The sequence below is a fragment of the Pseudochaenichthys georgianus genome, chromosome 22, assembly GCF_902827115.2.
Source record: "Pseudochaenichthys georgianus chromosome 22, fPseGeo1.2, whole genome shotgun sequence".
NCBI classification, from domain to species: domain Eukaryota; kingdom Metazoa; phylum Chordata; class Actinopteri; order Perciformes; family Channichthyidae; genus Pseudochaenichthys; species Pseudochaenichthys georgianus.
Window position 1 is genome coordinate 787,671 of NC_047524.1, and position 19,508 is coordinate 807,178.

Below are 19,508 nucleotides of genomic sequence, written 5' to 3' on the forward strand. Positions count from 1 at the left end.
ACAAAAATACTCTTAACTCTCTGAAATTTTGACTTGATTTACAAACGGTTTGGTTTATTAGAAACATTATTAGCATGGCTATGATACAGGATGCTTGGACATGTTGAAATTGCAGCTTTTCTTGTGTATGTGGTTGTATTTATTAGCTGGCTAATAACAAGAGGCTGTGAGTGAGACCCTCGTATTACAAAGTTCACCCAGCAACTTTACACCAGTGGGAGAGGCAGAACTGCTCTTTCTTTTCAACATAACTTAAGTTACACATGATTTATTCCAAGTGGTTTGGCTTGTTAAAAACATCTTGCATTATGATACAGGAATTTGCTGGCTTTGTGTTTACAGAAGTACCTGACTATGCCGGACTTTTGTGCAGCCTACAGATGCTCCAATTGTATGGGATTAGTTTTGTATCTTAAAGATAAAGCAACACTTTCTCAGAATAAAGCAAAACTATGAGTTTAAAAGAAAAAAAACTAAGTCAAGCAAAATAAAATAAATTTCAAAAATAAAACTACAAGTTGCAAACAAATCATTTGTGTAATCATGTAAACTATAAGTCTTTTTTCTTTGTTTTAACATAGGTTTTTGTTTGCAGTTCTTGTTTCTTCTTTCTCAATGATCAGACTTTTGCTCTCGCTGCAGCTTTCTCTTTTGCACTACCTCATTTTTTGTTTGAGATTTTGACACAAACATCCCAGGTGGGCGGGACTTTCAGGGGTGCGTCCCCATTGGCTACTCAGCTTTTGAGTGACAGACCACTACACCACAGATCATACAGTGCAACTCATGCAGCAAACTCCGGAGTCCACTCGGCCACGTTAGTGTCGGTGTCTCCTGGGGGTTTTCATGAACATATCGGACTTATTTTAATGGATTGCTGTGCATTATACTTGTGATGTGTAGTTCATACTTATTCCAACTTTAAATATTTTAATACCTGACACACTGCTGCTGTTAAATAATTTCCCAATTTGGGATTGATAAAGTGTCTGTCTATTTATTTTATAGATTAAAAAAACACATCTATGTATTTTTAAGCTAAAGGTGATACACAATATAAACTGTATACTATTATTTTTCAAAGACATGTTACATTTCAAAAGCATATATTGCTATGTTTAGGACAAACAATTAAAGACTGATTTAATTGAAAAAATTCTGCAATATAAAAGTGGCAGATTTGCTTTATTAAACAGACCAGACCTAGGCTGCATACCAACACAATTAGGACCATGCTCACATCTTACTATGTTGGTCTGAAAGAGCTGAAGCATTCATACACAATGGATAAACCGCGGTGTTGTTTCATTCTATATCCTGTGAGAAAAATGTAAAATATCGACATACTATTCCTAGCCTGAGGAAGATATGAATAATCAACAGATTTGAATGGAATCTCTAACATTTTCATGTAGAATAAAGACAAAAGAGTGATTATACAAATTACATTTATTGAAATTTGAACCAGAAGATAAAGTCTCAAAGAATGTTTTAAATAAAAGGACATAAAACAAAAAGGTGGATAATAATAAAATCTATTACATGTAGCCTATATGTAAAGACATTTGGTCAATGAAATGACACTGAGCCAGTGATAACAACAACGCCCAGCATGGATGAAGCTGGTGCAGGTCTTTCTTCATGCCCCCCTCCGTGCTGTCCCCTCAGAGGAAGTGGGAACACGGGATAAGACTCTGGACGCCACGCTGTCTCAATGATCCACACTGTTAATATGAGAGGGAAATAAATGTTTTAGGAAATGAAAAATATGAAGTTAACAAATAAAAACACAGCTCATGGACGGTAGGTTTTCCTACAAAGTTAAACTCAGCCTCCATTGATTTTCATATCAAATTAGCTTGTTAATAAAATAAGCTATCATGGCTTATACTTGCATATCCAAACAGAATCATGAAAGCCTGTTGGTAGAGTCAGGCACACGAGTCCGTTTGAGTGTGTGCGCCGGTGTCTGAAACGCTCACTCACTGCTAGCTATGTGTCTAACTGTTAGGCTACTTAGCTTGCATTGTTATGGATCTAAAGGTAGTAAAAGCTAACTTTCATAGCACAGCTTTACTTCTCACTTAACACAATAAAGAAAAAGAAAGTATAGCACAAACAACACAAATGATCAATACTTACATATATTTTCACTTGTAGTATTATAATAATGAAATGCTGGTTCTTCTGGGGTCTTCTTCTGTCCACGCTCAGCTAGCTACCGCAAACCGCAGCTGCCTGCACTGTACAATCGCTGGAGGACTGGGGCTGTCACTCAAAACTAGTAGTAGCCAATGGGGATGCACCCTGAAAGTCCCGCCCACCTGGGAGGTTTGTGGTCAGAATCTCAAACAAAAAATCAGGAAGCGCAAAAGAGAAAGCTGCAGCGAGAGCAAAAGTCTGATCATTGAGAAAGAAGAAACAAGAACTGCAAACAAAACCTATGTGAAAAACAAAGAAAAAAGACTTATAGTTTACATGATTACCAAAATGATTTGTTTGCAACTTATAGTTTTGAAATTTATTTTATTTTGCTTGACTCAGTTTTTTCTTCTTTTAAACTCATAGTTTGTTTTTATTCTGAAAAAGTGTTGCTTTATCTTTATGATACAAAACTAATCCCATACAATCGCCGCTGTCTGCAAACAGAACCCGTGGGAATCACCACATACGTTTATTTTGCTCAGTCAAATAAACCCATAACATGGTTGTGAAGAATACTAAAGCTGAGGCTGGACGATGATTGAGTGTTGGTGTGCCATGTGTCCACCGTGTGTCTTATTGGTTTGTGTTATACTGTATTTTATTGTTGCAGCTGGTCCTTATCTCCAAGACACATTTAAAAAACAAATAACCTTGAACCTTGAAGCCCACATCTCTCCCCACCTGCTCCTGCTTCCTACACCACAACCAAGTTGTTCTTCTTAATAATAATAATACATTTATGTTGGGGGGGGCCGCCTTTCATAACACCCAAGGGACACCTTACAGGGGCATAGGGGCAATATAGGGAACAATTTAAACAGTGGATTTTGTGATATATCAGCCGGGGTGAGACAAGACAAACCACAAATGGACTACAGAAGGACACAAAAGGACACATGGTACAGTTTTTATTATTCTTGGTCTTTTTTCAATAACATATTTCAAAGGTTCTGGATTTGTTTACAAATCTAGAAACTAAATACAAAACTAGGATGATATGAAGATCTCATGTCAAAAATAATTGTGATAAATTAGACAGAACTGGCCTGTCTGTGAGCACATTTTATGTTGGTTTGGTTCTTCTGATAAAGGTGTGAATATCTAAATAATATACCAACATATGCTATTGTCATTAGTTGTGTCCCTGTTCTTCAAGCTAAGGCATTGCTAAATTAACAACTCTTGGTTTACAGAGTGGTAACATGAGACCGATTTTTATATATAAAATATAAATGTATTTTAATTTTATAATTTATTTAAATATTAACAATATAATAAAATAAATGGAAATATATACACCGGCAACTATTTAATATAAATACCTTGTGTGTGTGTGTGTATAGCTATTGCTTTATCTAATTAATGTTATTTTCATATGAAAGTCCATGATTATAAGTATGCAGTATCATAACTACATCTTTGATGTTTATAAAAAACCAAACCGTTTGAAAATTGGTTGAAAATTGAGCAAGCTATGGTTATTTAAATAGTAAACCATAATGTTATGAATGAGAGCACTGCCTGTAGCAAGATGGCGGCCAAGTGGCAACGTCGGTCTCCATTGGCCAGCAGCGCGGGTGAGTCATCTGGTGTTTATATATATCTATGGCAGCAATACCCAAGGCCATAGACCTATGCCGTGAGAAAGGAGACAGTGAAGAGAGAAAACTAGGAACTGAGTCGAAGGTTGAATACTTAAGCAAATTATTCCCTAACATTACTGTGGGTATGTTTTTATGCCATGGTATTGTGTGGTGAGTGAATGCCATGTCATGTTATAGAAAACGAGTACATTTACTGTATGTCAAGTTATGGAAAAGTACGTTTTTGTCATGGTACTGAGAATGCATGTGTCATGGTAAGGAATACGTGTAGGGTCATGTTTGATAGAATAGTACAATCATGATTTCCATGTAATTCTAGAGCCTATAAGGTTAACCTGTGCCATGGTGTGATATGCACTGGCCGGTTTGAGTTAATGCTATATTTTCTCATAGTACATTATCAGTATATTGTATTTTCATTTTAATCGTAGAGGGACATAAATCATTCACACCACACTCGACTTGACTAAAACAAACACAATACAACCAAACAATATACTTTTTAAAACCCATGTTATACTTGCATGGTAATGTAAGCCATGTCATGGTAGATGGTGTTAAAGTAGCCTACATGGTACGACTTAAAGGTGGGTAGGTAAGTTTCAGAAACCGGCTCGAGATACACTTTTTTGTTATATTCCATGGAATGCTCTTAACATCCCGATAGCAAGTGAATATCTGAAGTGCTTTGACAACAAAGCCATAAAAAAAATGTCATCTGTAGAAGCCGTAATTCTGTAAAAATGTACAACCTATTTACATGGCCTACCTGCCTGTCAGCCTTCCATCGGGGCACACACTTATCTCGTGCCCTCATTGGTCATGTGCGCGTTCGTGTGTGTTGGAGGAGGGGCTCTGTGAGGAAGTGGCAGATTTTTCTCCGGTTGTGTATTTTCAAATTCTAGCGATCTCGAGCCGGTTTCTCCCAACTTACCTACCCCACCTTTAAGTTCTTTAAAAGATGTAAAATGTGTCATGACATAATGTAGGTTAACAGTTTCACATGAGTAACAAACCAACATCTTTGAATATGTCCTGGTACAGTGAGATTATGTCACGCCATGTTGTGTAATGTCATCTGATGTTAGCGTTATGAAAGCGTTCATGAAGCTTGGGCTAGATCAGTGTTCATCAGAATCAAAACCTCAAGTTATAAAAGAGTTGTTTCTTTATAAAAACATAACTTGGGTCTGAATATTGGCAGCACGGAAACTACATTTAGAGATTTATGAAACCTCAGCGTGGCTTTACACACACACACACACACACACACACACACACACACACACACACACACACACACACATCACACACACACACACACACACACACACACACACACACACACACACACACACACACACACACACACACACACATACACATCACTTCAGGGGACATTACATTGACTTACATGCATTTCCTGGAGACTTATCGTAACCTTAACCTAACCAAGTCTTCAGCCTAAAATGATGTCCCCATAAGGGAGGCGAGTCCCCACACGTGACTGTGTAAACAGATTTAGGACCCCACAAGGATGGTAATGCTAGGCCACACACACACACACACACACACACACACACACACACACATATTTTTAACATGTTTATTTGCAGTAAAATAGGAGCTCTGCGGTTAAAAATAAAAAAAAATCTGGATCGTATTTTGAAACTAATTTAAATACAGAAAGAGTGGTAGTTAAATCACAAAATAAAGTGTATGGAGTCGTTAGATGCATGATAACGTGCAACAGTTGAACTTTAAAGGAATACTTTAACATTTTAGAAATTGTGCAGAGCGTTAAATAAGATGAATACAGCTCACGTTTCATCTAAGTGGAGAGTTTAAAGGGACACAACGTAACATTGTACTGTATGATAATATCAAAAACATGCCTTATTGTGTAATTTACAAGCTTAAATAAGTAGTATAATAATAACTTTAATTTATATTGCGTCTTTCATCAACCCAAGGTCGCTTAACAAAGAGACATATAAGGACAAAACATAAAACGGGGCAGTAAGTGGGGGTGAGTTATTGCTGGAAGGCGATGTTGATCAGATGAGTTTTAAGGGTTGATTTGAAGATATTCAGAGAAGGGGCGTTGCGGATTTCAGCAGGGAGGGAGTTCCAGGGGGGGGGGGGGGGGGGGCAAGCGACACTGAAGGCACGGTCCCCGAAGGGTGCGGAGGCGTGAATGGGGAATGGAGAGCAGGAAAGAGTCTGAGGATCGAAGGGTGCGGGACGTGATGTAAGCGTGGAGGAGATCTGTGAGGTACTGAGGGGAGAGGGCATGGAGGGACTTGCAGGTGAGGAGGAGGGGCTTGTCGGTGGTGCGGGACTCGACCGGGAGCCAGCGGAGGTTGGAGAGAGTGGGGGTGATGTGCTGCCAGGGCTTGGTGCGTGTGAGGACCCTGGCAGCTGAGTTATTGTCACAGTAGATACATATATTTCTAATTAAATGCAGAAATATTGAATTTGTGTGTATTTATTCATCAATTTACTCATTATTCCTTTATATATTTTGTATCCAATAACTATTTATTTATTTAGTAAAATACAAATTAATGTATCTATAGTGTACCTTGCTTCCTCAAAAAAAGCAACATAAATACAAGTGTATTCCTTTATTAAAGCATTTATTATAACGTGTATTATAACAAGTACTGATATATTAAAGTGTGGCCTTTTTTATTTTTTTAACAACTTTATTTTTCAGTTTATCACAAATACAGTATGTCCAACATTTATGACAACAAGTTGAAAACGCCCCAGATCCCACCCCCCCCTCCCCCTCCAGGTGGTATTCCCCAGTGAATAGACAAACGACAAAAAAAAACGAATGGTCATAGAATAAAATATAAAATATAAAAATATATAAATACAAGTAAAATAAATGAAAAATAAAATAAGGAAATAGACCAAATTAAACATACAACAAAAATGACGATAATAGACAGTATACGAGTAGATAATCAGATACAAGACATCACACACATAACCCAAAAAAGCCTTTCAGTTTATGCCTATTCTTATTGCCAGCCTTCTAAAGACCCTTAGTCTGACAAGGTACGTAACAACTTCCATCCCAAAGTTAGGGACCCCAGAGTTCCCAGGTCAATAGTCAAAGACAGATGCAAAGTGAATCAGGTGAGGGATAGGCCCTCTAACATGGGTAATAAATAGCGACCAAGTTTTGTCGTATTGTTGACTATAACCGCGCACATGCATATCTCAATTTCTCCAGTCTAGCCCAAGCATCACTATCCCTGATCCAGTGAATATAGGAAGGGGGATTTTTTCCTTTCAATTCAGCAGTATGAGACGGCGGGCATGCAACGACGCATAGGCAACCGCATTTTTGTGGAGGGAGGAGAACCCTAGTCCAGTATTAACAGTTCCAAAAATAGCTGTTTGAGGATTAGGCGATAGTATCCTGCCAGATATTGCAGAGAGTGACCGAAACACAGAAGCCCAGAACTGTTTAATGACGGACATGACCAGAACATATGGCCCAGGGAAACTGGAGAATAATGACACCTGGGACAGGTTGGAGCGACACTGGGATAGATCTTAGCTAATCTGTCGTTGGAGTAATGTAGCCGGTGTACCACCTTAAATTGGAGTATCCATGTATAATACAGAAGAAGAGGTGTGTATATGTGAAACAATGTTTTCCCAGGCTTCCTCTGAAATAGAATCACCAATATCTCCTTCCCATGCTTTTTTTTTGTTTTGTCCCATGTGGGAGGGCAGTTATTCAGAATCAATGTATATATTTTGGACAACAGCCCCTTTATTAAATAGATTCACATTAAGAACCGAGTGAGCTAGATCTTTAGAGGGTGGACATGGATATCCTGGAAAATGTTTAGACGCAAAAGACCGAGCCTGGAGGTATCTTAAGAAGTGAGATGTTGGTATGTTGTGTTCCCTACACAAGTGTGTAAAGGATGCAAAACTGCCATCACTAAAAAGATCTTGAAACTAGACCAAGCCACTTCTATGCCAAAGAGCAAATGCCGTGTCCAAACGGGATGGTATAAAAAAGGTGACATTATTGGCGAGAAAAAGTGTGGCCTTTTAACCTTCCATACATCTATCTCTCGGCACAAAAGCGAAGCGCATTTCTGAAAAAAATCTCAAACAATTCCTTTAAAACAAATAGAAATGTACCCAAAATAATAACAGAATAAATATTTTAAAAGTGCTTTTGCATTTTTCGCTTGCTTCTTTTCACCTTGAGTGCATTTTGCATTGTTCTGTTTGTTCTCACATTCAAGTCTGTCTGAGTTTTGTTCGTGCACTTCTGTGATTTCTTCCACTTTAAGCGGTTCTTCTCGTGTGGGGGTTGTGCGATTCTTCGGGCTGTTTGTGTTTTTTAGAGCGCAGCTTTTGAAATCATCCGTTGCTCCTGGTTTTGTTTGTCTCTGGCGCTCGTCTTGGATCTCTTCTTCGGAGTCTTCTTCTTCTTCTTCTTCTGCTGCTGGTTCAGCTTTTTATTTTTCTTCCATGGCTGCAGCTTCTTTGTTGTGGTCGATGTGGTTCGCCGCTGTCTGCAAACAAGAACCCGTGGGATCACCACATATGTTTATGTTTGCTCAGTCTAATAAACCCATAACATGGTTGTGAAAGAATACCAAAGCTGAGGCTGGACGATGATTGATTGTTGGTGTGCCATGTGTCACCGTGTGTCTTATTGGTTTTGTGTTATACTGTATTGTATTGTGTGCAGCTGGTCCTTATCTCCAAGACACATTTAAAACAAATAACCTTGAAGCCCCATCTCTCCCCACCCTGCTCCTGCTTCCTACATCCCCTCCACACCACACCAAGTTGTTCTTCTTCTTAATAATAATAATACATTTATGTTGGGGGGGGGGGCCGCCTTTCATAACACCCAAGGACACCTTACAGGGGCATAGGGGCAATATAGGGAACAATTTAAACAGTGGATTTTGTGATATATCAGTCCGGGTGAGACAAGACAAACCACAAATGGACTACAGAAGGACATATGGTACAGTTTATATTATTCTTGGTCTTTTTTCAATAACATATTTCAAAGGTTCTGGATTTGTTTACAAATCTAGAAACTAAATACAAAACTAGGATGATATGAAGATCTCATGTCAAAAATAATTGTGATAAATGAGACAGAACTGGCCTGTCTGTGAGCACATTTTATGTTGGTTTGGTTCTTCTGATAAAGGTGTGAATATCTAAATAATATACCAACATATGCTATTGTCATTAGATGTGTCCCTGTTCTTCAAGCTAAGGCATTGCTAAATTAACAACTCTTGGTTTACAGAGTGGTAACATGAGACCGATTTTTATATATAAAATATAAATGTATTTTAATTTACAATTTATTTTAAATATTAACAATATAATAAAATAAATGGAAATATATACACCGGCAACTATTTAATATAAATACCTTGTGTGTGTGTGTATAGCTATTGCTTTATCTGATTAATGTTATTTTCATATGAAAGTCCATGATTATAAGTATGCAGTATCATAACTACATCTTTGATGTTTATAAAAAACCAAACCGTTTGAAAATTGGTTGAAAATTGAGCAAGCTATGGTTATTTAAATAGTAAACCATAATGTTATGAATGAGAGAACTCCCTGTAGCAAGATGGCGGCCAAGTGGCAACGTCGGTCTCCATTGGCCAGCAGCGCGGGGTGAGTCATCTAGTGTTTATATATATCTATGGCAGCAATACCCAAGGCCGTAGACCTATGCCGTGAGAAAGGAGACAGTGAAGAGAGAAAATTATGAACTGGGTCGAAGGTTGAATACTTAAGCAAATTATTCCCTAACATTACTGTGGTATGTTTTTATGCCATGGTATTGTGTGGTGAGTGAATGCCATGTCATGTTATAGAAAACGAGTACATTTACTGTATGTCAAGTTATGGAAAAGTACGTTTTTGTCATGGTACTGAGAATGCATATGTCATGGTAAGGAATACGTGTAGGTCATGTTTGATAGAATAGTACATTTATATCATGATTTCCATGTAATTCTAGAGCCTATAAGGTTAACCTTTGCCATGGTGTGATATGCACTGGCCGGTTGAGTTAATGCTATATTTTCTCATAGTACATTATCAGTATATTAAAACCCATGTTATACTTGCATGGTAAATGTAAGCCATGTCATGGTAGATGGTGTTAAAGTAGCCTACATGGTACGACTTAAAGGTGGGGTAGGTAAGTTTCAGAAACCGGCTCGAGATACACTTTTTGTTATATTCCATGGAATGCTCTTAACATCCCGATAGCAATGAATATCTGAAGTGCTTTGACAAAAAATCCATTAAAAAATGTCATCTGTAGAAGCCGTAATACTGTAAAAAGTACAACCTATTTACATGGCCTACCTGCCTGTCAGCCTTCCATCTGGGCACAAACTTATCTCGTGCCCTCATTGGTCATGTGCGCGTTCGTGTGTGTTGGAGGAGGGGCTCTGTGAGGAAGTGGCAGATTTTCTCCGGTTGTGTATTTTCAAATTCTAGCGATCTCGAGCCGGTTCCTCAAACTTACCTACCCCACCTTTAAGTTCTTTAAAAGATGTAAAATGTGTCATGACATAATGTAGGTTAACAGTTTCACATGAGTAACAAACCAACATCTTTGAATATGTCCTGGTACAGTGAGATTATGTCACGCCATGTTGTGTAATGTCATCTTATGTTAGCGTTATGAAAGCGTTCATGAAGCTTGGGCTAGATCAGTTTCATCAGAATCAAAAGTTATAAAAGAGTTGTTTCTTTATAAAAAATATAACTTGGGTCTGAATATTGGCAGCACGGAAACTACATTTAGAGATTTATGAAACCTCAGCGTGGCTTTACACACACACACACACACACACACACACACACACACACACACACACACACACACACACACACACACACACATACACATCACTTCAGGGGACATTACATTGACTTACATGCATTTCCTGGAGACTTATCGTAACCTTAACCTAACCAAGTCTTCAGCCTAAAATGATGTCCCCATAAGGGAGGCGAGTCCCCACACGTGACTGTGTAAACAGATTTAGGACCCCACAAGGATGGTAATGCTAGGCCACACACACACACACACACACACACACACATATTTTTAACATGTTTATTTGCAGTAAAATAGGAGCTCTGCGGTTAAAAATAAAAAAATCTGGATCGTATTTTTAACTAATTTAAATACAGAAAGAGTGGTAGTTAAATCACAAAATAAAGTGTATGGAGTCGTTAGATGCATGATAGCGTGCAACAGTTGAACTTTAAAGGAATACTTTAACATTTTAGAAATTGTGCAGAGCGTTAAATAAGATGAATACAGCTCACGTTTCATCTAAGTGGAGAGTTTAAAGGGACACAACGTAACATTGTACTGTATGATAATATCAAAAACATGCCTTATTGTGTAATTTACAAGCTTAAATAAGTAGTAATAATAATAACTTTAATTTATATTGCGTTGAATTTGTGTGTATTTATTCATCAATTTACTCATTATTCCTTTATATATTTTTGTATCCAATAACTATTTATTTATTTAGTAAAATACAAATTAATGTATCTATAGTGTACCTTGCTTCCTCAAAAAAAGCAACATAAATACAAGTGTATTCCTTTATTAAAGCATTTATTATAACGTGTATTATAACAAGTACTGATATATTAAAGTGTGGCCTTTTTTATTTTTTTTTAACAACTTTATTTTCAGTTTATCACAAATACAGTATGTCCAACATTTATGACAAGTTGAAAAACGCCCCAGATCCCACCCCCCTCCCCCTCCAGGTGGTATTCCCCAGTGAATAGACAAACGACAAAAAAAAACGAATGGTCATAGAAATAAATATAAAAAATAAAAAATATATAAATACAAGTAAAATAAATGAAAAATAAGGAATAGACCAAATTAAACATACAACAAAAATGACGATAATAGACAGTATACGAGTAGATAATCAGATACAAGACATCACACACATAACCCAAAAAAGCCTTTCAGTTTATGCTATTCTTATTGCCAGCCTTCTAAACCCTTAGTCTGACAAGGTACGTAACAACTTCCATCCCAAAGCTAGTGACCCCAGAGTGCCCAGGTCAATAGTCAAAGACAGATGCAAAGTGAATCAGGTGAGGGATAGGCCTCTAACATGGGTAATAAATAGCGACCAAGTTTTGTCGTATTTGTTGACTAAACCGCGCACTGCATATCTCAATTTCTCCAAGTCTAGCCCAAGCATCACTTCCCTGATCCAGTGAATATAGGAAGGGGGATTTTTTCCTTTCCAATTCAGCAGTATGAGATGGCGGGCATGCAACGACGCATAGGCAACCGCATTTTTGTGGAGGGAGGAGAACCCTAGTCCAGTATTAACAGTTCCAAAAATAGCTGTTTGAGGATTAGGCGATAGTATCCTGCCAGATATTGCAGAGAGTGACCGAAACACAGAAGCCCAGAAACTGTTTAATGACGGACATGACCAGAACATATGGCCCAGGGAAACTGGAGAATAATGACACCTGGGACAGGTTGGAGCGACACTGGGATAGATCTTAGCTAATCTGTCGTTGGAGTAATGTAGCCGGTGTACCACCTTAAATTGGAGTAATCCATGTCTAATACAGAAAGAAGAGGTGTGTATACGTGAAACAATGTTTTCCCAGGCTTCCTCTGAAATAGAATCACCAATATCTCCTTCCCATGCTTTTTTTAGTTTTGTCCCATGGTCGAGGGCAGTTATTCAGAATCAATGTATATATTTTGGACACAGCCCCTTTATTAAATGGATTCACATTAAGAACCGAGTGAGCTAGATCTTTAGAGGGTGGACATGGATATCCTGGAAAATGTTTAGACGCAAAAGACCGAGCCTGGAGGTATCTTAAGAAGTGAGATGTTGGTATGTTGTGTTCCCTACACAAGTGTGTAAAACTGCCATCACTAAAAAGATCTTGAAAATAGACCAAGCCACTTCTATGCCAAAGAGCAAATGCCGTGTCCAAACGGGATGGTATAAAAAGGTGGCTTCCATAAATCTCTCGGCACAAAAGCGAAGCACATTTCTGAAAAAATCTCAAACAATTCCTTTAACACAAATAGAAATGTACCCAAAATAATAACAGAATAAATATTTTAAAGTGCTTTTGCATTTTTCGCTTGCTTCCTTTTCACCTTGAGTGCATTTTGCATTGTTCTGTTTGTTCTCACATTCAAGTCTGTCTGAGTTTTGTTCGTGCACTTCTGTGATTTCTTCCACTTTAAGCGGTTCTTCTCGTGCAGGGTTGTGCGATTCTTCGGGCTGTTTGTGTTTTTTAGAGCGCAGCTTTTGAAATCATCCGTTGCTCGTGGTTTTTGTTTGTCTCTGGCGCTCGTCTTGGATCTCTTCTTCGGAGTCTTCTTCTTCTTCTTCTGCTGCTGGTTCAGCTGTTTATGTTTCTTCCATGGCTGCAGCTTCTTTGTTGTGGTCGATGTTGTCGTCGTTGCAGGCGTGACGAGGCTTCGGCGTTGTCGTCGGTTTGGCGGTGAGTTTGAATTTTCTCGGTGGTGGTCTTGTTGGTTTTTCGTTTGTGTCCAACACCGTCACTGGAAAGGGAATAAAAGTACAATTTACACTTTTAGTTTAAAAGATGCACATTTTCTTAAGCCTGGATTCAATATTTAACTCCAAAAAACAGACCTGGTGTTATTCTACCTGGATTCTTTAAAGTAGAGACACTACATACTGATATACACCTGAACATCTGCAGGAGAGGACTCTTTAAAGTGGAGGCACTACGTACTGATATACACCTGAACATCAGCAGGAGAGGACTCTTTAAAGTAGAGACACTACATACTGATATACACCTGAACATCAGCAGGAGAGGACTCTTTAAAGTAGAGACACTACATACTGATATACACCTGAACATCAGCAGGAGAGGGACTCTTAAAGTAGAGACACTACATACTGATATACACCTGAACATCAGCAGGAGAGGACTCTTTAAAGTAGAGACACTACACACTGATATACACCTGAACATCAGCAGGAGAGGACTCTTTAAAGTAGAGACACTACACACTGATATACACCTGAACATCAGCAGGAGAGGACTCTTTAAAGTAGAGGCACTACATACTGATATACACCTGAACATCAGCAGGAGAGGACTCTTTAAAGTAGAGACACTACATACTGATATACACCTGAACATCAGCAGGAGAGGACTCTTTAAAGTAGAGACACTACATACTGATATACACCTGAACATCAGCAGGAGAGGACTCTTTAAAGTAGAGACACTACATACTGATATACACCTGAACATCTGCAGGAGAGGACTCTTTAAAGTGGAGGCACTACGTACTGATATACACCTGAACATCAGCAGGAGAGGACTCTTTAAAGTAGAGACACTACATACTGATATACACCTGAACATCAGCAGGAGAGACTCTTTAAAGTAGAGACACTACATACTGATATACACCTGAACATCAGCAGGAGAGGACTCTTTAAAGTAGAGACACTACATACTGATATACACCTGAACATCAGCAGGAGAGGACTCTTTAAAGTAGAGACACTACATACTGATATACACCTGAACATCAGCAGGAGAGGACTCTTTAAAGTAGAGACACTACATACTGAATATACACCTGAAACATCAGCAGGAGAGGACTCTTTAAAGTAGAGACACTACATACTGATATACACCTGAACATCAGCAGGAGAGGACTCTTTAAAGTAGAGACACTACATACTGATATACACCTGAACATCAGCAGGAGAGGACTCTTTAAAGTAGAGACACTACATACTGATATACACCTGAACATCAGCAGGAGAGGACTCTTTAAAGTAGAGACACTACATACTGATATACACCTGAACATCAGCAGGAGAGGACTCTTTAAAGTAGAGACACTACATACTGATATACACCTGAACATCAGCAGGAGAGGACTCTTTAAAGTAGAGACACTACATACTGATATACACCTGAACATCAGCAGGAGAGGACTCTTTAAAGTAGAGACACTACATACTGATATACACCTGAACATCAGCAGGAGAGGACTCTTTAAAGTAGAGACACTACATACTGATATACACCTGAACATCAGCAGGAGAGGACTCTTTAAAGTAGAGACACTACACACTGATATACACCTGAACATCAGCAGGAGAGGACTCTTTAAAGTAGAGACACTACACACTGATATACACCTGAACATCAGCAGGAGAGGACTCTTTAAAGTAGAGGCACTACATACTGATATACACCTGAACATCAGCAGGAGAGGACTCTTTAAAGTAGAGACACTACATACTGATATACACCTGAACATCAGCAGGAGAGGACTCTTTAAAGTAGAGACACTACATACTGATATACACCTCAACATCAGCAGGAGAGGACTCTTTAAAGTAGAGACACTACATACTGATATACACCTCAACATCAGCAGGAGAGGACTCTTTAAAGTAGAGACACGACATACTGATATACACCTGAACATCAGCAGGAGAGGACTCTTTAAAGTAGAGACACTACATACTGATATACACCTGAACATCAGCAGGAGAGGACTCTTTAAAGTAGAGACACTACATACTGATATACACCTGAACATCAGCAGGAGAGGACTCTTTAAAGTAGAGACACTACATACTGATATACACCTGAACATCAGCAGGAGAGGACTCTTTAAAGTAGAGACACTACATACTCATATACACCTGAACATCAGCAGGAGAGGACTCTTTAAAGTAGAGACACTACACACTGATATACACCTGAACATCAGCAGGAGAGGACTCTTTAAAGTAGAGACATTACACACTGATATATACCTCAACATCAGCAGGAGAGGACTCTTTAAAGTAGAGACACTACATACTGATATACACCTGAACATCAGCAGGAGAGGACTCTTTAAAGTAAAGACACTACATACTGATATACACCTGAACATCAGCAGGAGAGGACTCTTTAAAGTAGAGACACGACATACTGATATACACCTGAACATCAGCAGGAGAGGACTCTTTAAAGTAGAGACACTACATACTGATATACACCTGAACATCAGCAGGAGAGGACTCTTTAAAGTAGAGACACTACTGATATACACCTGCACATCAGACCAGGAGAGGACTCTTTAAAGTAGAGACACTACTGATATACACCTGCACATCAGCAGGAGAGGACTCTTTAAAGTAGAGACACTACTGATATACACCTGCACATCAGCAGGAGAGGACTCTTTAAAGTAGAGACACGACATACTGATATACACCTGCACATCAGCAGGAGAGGACTCTTTAAAGTAGAGACACTACATACTGATATACACCTGAACATCAGCAGGAGAGGACTCTTTAAAGTAGAGACACGACATACTGATATACACCTGAACATCAGCAGGAGAGGACTCTTTAAAGTAGAGACACTACATACTGATATACACCTGAACATCAGCAGGAGAAGAAGAAGAAGAAGAAGTGATAATATTTGAAGGTGACTTACGCTCTCGGGGCACGAAGGGAATCTTCTTCCCTCTCACTTTGACCGGCAGCGGCTTCTGCTTACATTTCCCCGGAGGAGCTCTCCTGCAGAAATGAAACACAACATTGTACACATGCGTCGGAAGACGTGTTTTCACAGAAAGCAAATGTCACCATATATAATATAATAACATAAAATAAACATGTTTTTAATTAAAATCACATTCTCTGTTGTGAGCTGTATGGATGCTTCACCTGGAGGGGTCCACGAATTTGAAAACGGTCCCATACGGAGACGTGGCACTCGGGTACGCTGTGGCCAGGAAATACAGCTCCCCTGAACCAAAACAGGAGAGTGTTACTTAGTACATGATTTCATACTAAAGTGGAGTGTAACAAAGTACATATAGTGATAGATATTTAACTCGAGTACTATATACTTCCACTACATTGTGGAGAGACGTATAGCACATTCTACATTTACCACTCATCAGCATCAGGCACAGGTTTATCACCAGGTAGCTTAACACAGGGGTTCCCAAACGTTGCCATGCCAAGGACCCCATATAGCATTATCCTCTGGCGGGGACCCCCTGTTGCAATTTTTTTTTAAATGATGTGTGCAAGTGCCTCCCGATGGAACATGCAGTGTGTTGCCACTACATGTGGGGCCTTCTGCCTGATCGAAGCTGTCACTCCACTTTCTTTGCCGGTCACAGCCCCGCTGCCCCACCTGAACGCACACCCACACAACGAGACCAGTCCGTTTGAGATGATGTACTCATCTAAAACTTGGAAGAGGTCTCTTCATGTGGTCCTACCTTCCAGTGCTTTGCAAAATAATATTTCCTCAACAAAGTTGTCTTCTGAAATAAATCTGATGTATGCGACATTTGCTACATCCGTGCTCTCATCCAGCTGCAGAGCGAAACATTCACCAGCTCTCACTTGCTCCAAAAGCTGAGCAGATTTTCACTCTCAGTAGCGGCAGCTCGATTCTGATTAGGCGCATTCACACTGCGGTACTTTTCCCACAAAGTTCATGATCGCGTTCACACCAAAAAGAGCCGGTACTAAAATTAGTTAATGCAAACCTTTTTACCCCCTTGCTAGAGAGCAGGGACTTTCGAGCGGCTCTTTTGTGAGAAAAGAGCTATATTCTTGATTGGCTGGGCGATTGCAAACCACGCCCCGTAAAACTCCCAAAAAGTTTTGTGAAGCCGCCATTTATTATCCTCGCATTAGCATTATTAGCATTAGCATTAGCCCAGCGCAGAAACGCAGAGAGACTAACTTATGGCAACACAAAATAAAACATGGGAGCGGTGGAGATGAGGAGGTGTCGGCGTTCTGGCGATTTACTCGGAAGGCTTCAGTAGAAGCCGCTGGGAGTCCCAGCAGCTTCTACTGAAGCCTTCCCCAACTCCGGGGACTTCCGGCCGGGGACTTTGGGCGGCAGTATACGGCGTGAAGTGGGTTGCGGCCTGCCAGTAAACCCAAAGCAGAAGAAGAAGAAATGACGTCAGCGGCTTCATTTGCCTAATCCTCCCTCAGGGACTTTTTCCGGTGTGAACGCGATCTGTACTTAGTTCATGAGAACTAAAGAGTTCCCACCTTTGTGGGAAAAGTACCGCTGTGTGAATGCGCCTATTGGCTTGAAGGGCGGTCGTGTGATTCAAAACAAAAAATACGAAAAGATTGGCATCAAAGGACACAGATCGATAGATATGCCGTTATTAATAACATTAAAAAAAAAAAACTCAAACTTTGAGTGACCCTCCTGGCGCCTCCTGGCGGCCCCCCAGGGGGTCGGGGCCCCCACTTTGAGAAACACTGGGTTAACACATACGAGGAATTTGACTTGGTGTTGTGGTGCATACTTAAAAGTAAAACACAGATAGAAAACTATTTTAAGAAAACTATAATAACATAAAAAAATGTAGTGAAATATATTTACATTGAATATGGTTGAAGTAGCAGTACCGTGCTTCTGTACTTCGACTTAATTCACATCTTACATGTAAAGAAGCATCCTTAGACCATGGTGGATCTACTTTAACTCAGCTATGGATCTTCGTGCATGATTTATAGGCTTGAGAATAGTCGTTACCGGCTTCGTCTTCGCCGAAGGAGATGATGAACTTGTGGTGGTGGTTGATGAGTCCTGGGAACGAGCAGGTTTTTGTTTCTCCCATACAAACACTCTTCTCCCTCCAGCTGCCCGTCGTCTTGTCTTCGTCCAACGCCATGATGCGACTAAAGGACGCATTTAAGGGTCAGCTATTATGTGTCCTCTCTTCTTCATGTCTCTTCTACATCAACATGTGTCCCCTCTTCTTCACGTCTCTTCTACATCAACATGTGTCCCCTCTTCTTCACGTCTCTTCTACATCAACATGTGTCCCCTCTTCTCCACGTCTCTTCTACATCAACATGTGTCCCCTCTTCTCCATGTCTCTTCTACATCAACATGTGTCCCCTCTTCTCCACGTCTCTTCTACATCAACATGTGTCCCCTCTTCTCCACGTCTCTTCTACATCAACATGTGTCCCCTCTTCTTCACGTCTCTTCTACATCAACATGTGTCCCCTCTTCTTCACGTCTCTTCTACATCAACATGTGTCCCCTCTTCTCCATGTCTCTTCTACATCAACATGTGTCCCCTCTTCTCCATGTCTCTTCTACATCAACATGTGTCCCCTCTTCTCCACGTCTCTTCTACATCAACATGTGTCCCCTCTTCTCCATGTCTCTTCTACATCACCATGTGTCCCCTCTTCTCCATGTCTCTTCTACATCAACATGTGTCCCCTCTTCTTCAAGTCTCTTCTACATCAACATGTGTCCCCTCTTCTTCGTGTCTCTTCTACATCAACATGTGTCCCCTCTTCTTCACGTCTCTTCTACATCAACATGTGTCCCCTCTTCTTCACGTCTCTTCTACATCAACATGTGTCCCCTCTTCTTCATGTCTCTTCTACATCAACATGTGTCCCCTCTTCTTCATGTCTCTTCTACATCAACATGTGTCCCCTCTTCTTCATGTCTCTTCTACATCAACACGTGTCCCCTCTTCTTCATGTCTCTTCTACATCAACACGTGTCCCCTCTTCTTCATGTCTCTTCTACATCAACACGTGTCCCCTCTTCTTCATG

At 39.7% G+C, this 19,508-nt stretch overlaps 1 protein-coding gene across 1 annotated transcript in view; it reads right to left on the reverse strand.

Annotated features, from left to right (window-relative positions):
* Positions 1-13,282: 13,282 nt before the first annotated feature.
* zfyve26 (zinc finger, FYVE domain containing 26) overlaps positions 13,283-19,508 on the reverse strand; it is a 47,258-nt gene continuing 41,032 nt past the window's right edge. Inside the window, exons 29-32 of the mRNA XM_034111908.1 lie at positions 18,462-18,607; positions 16,607-16,688; positions 16,374-16,456; positions 13,283-13,437 (exon numbers count right to left, since the gene is read on the reverse strand). Coding sequence (XP_033967799.1) covers positions 13,283-13,437; positions 16,374-16,456; positions 16,607-16,688; positions 18,462-18,607 — 466 coding nt within the window. The remainder of the gene's footprint in view (positions 13,438-16,373; positions 16,457-16,606; positions 16,689-18,461; positions 18,608-19,508) is intronic.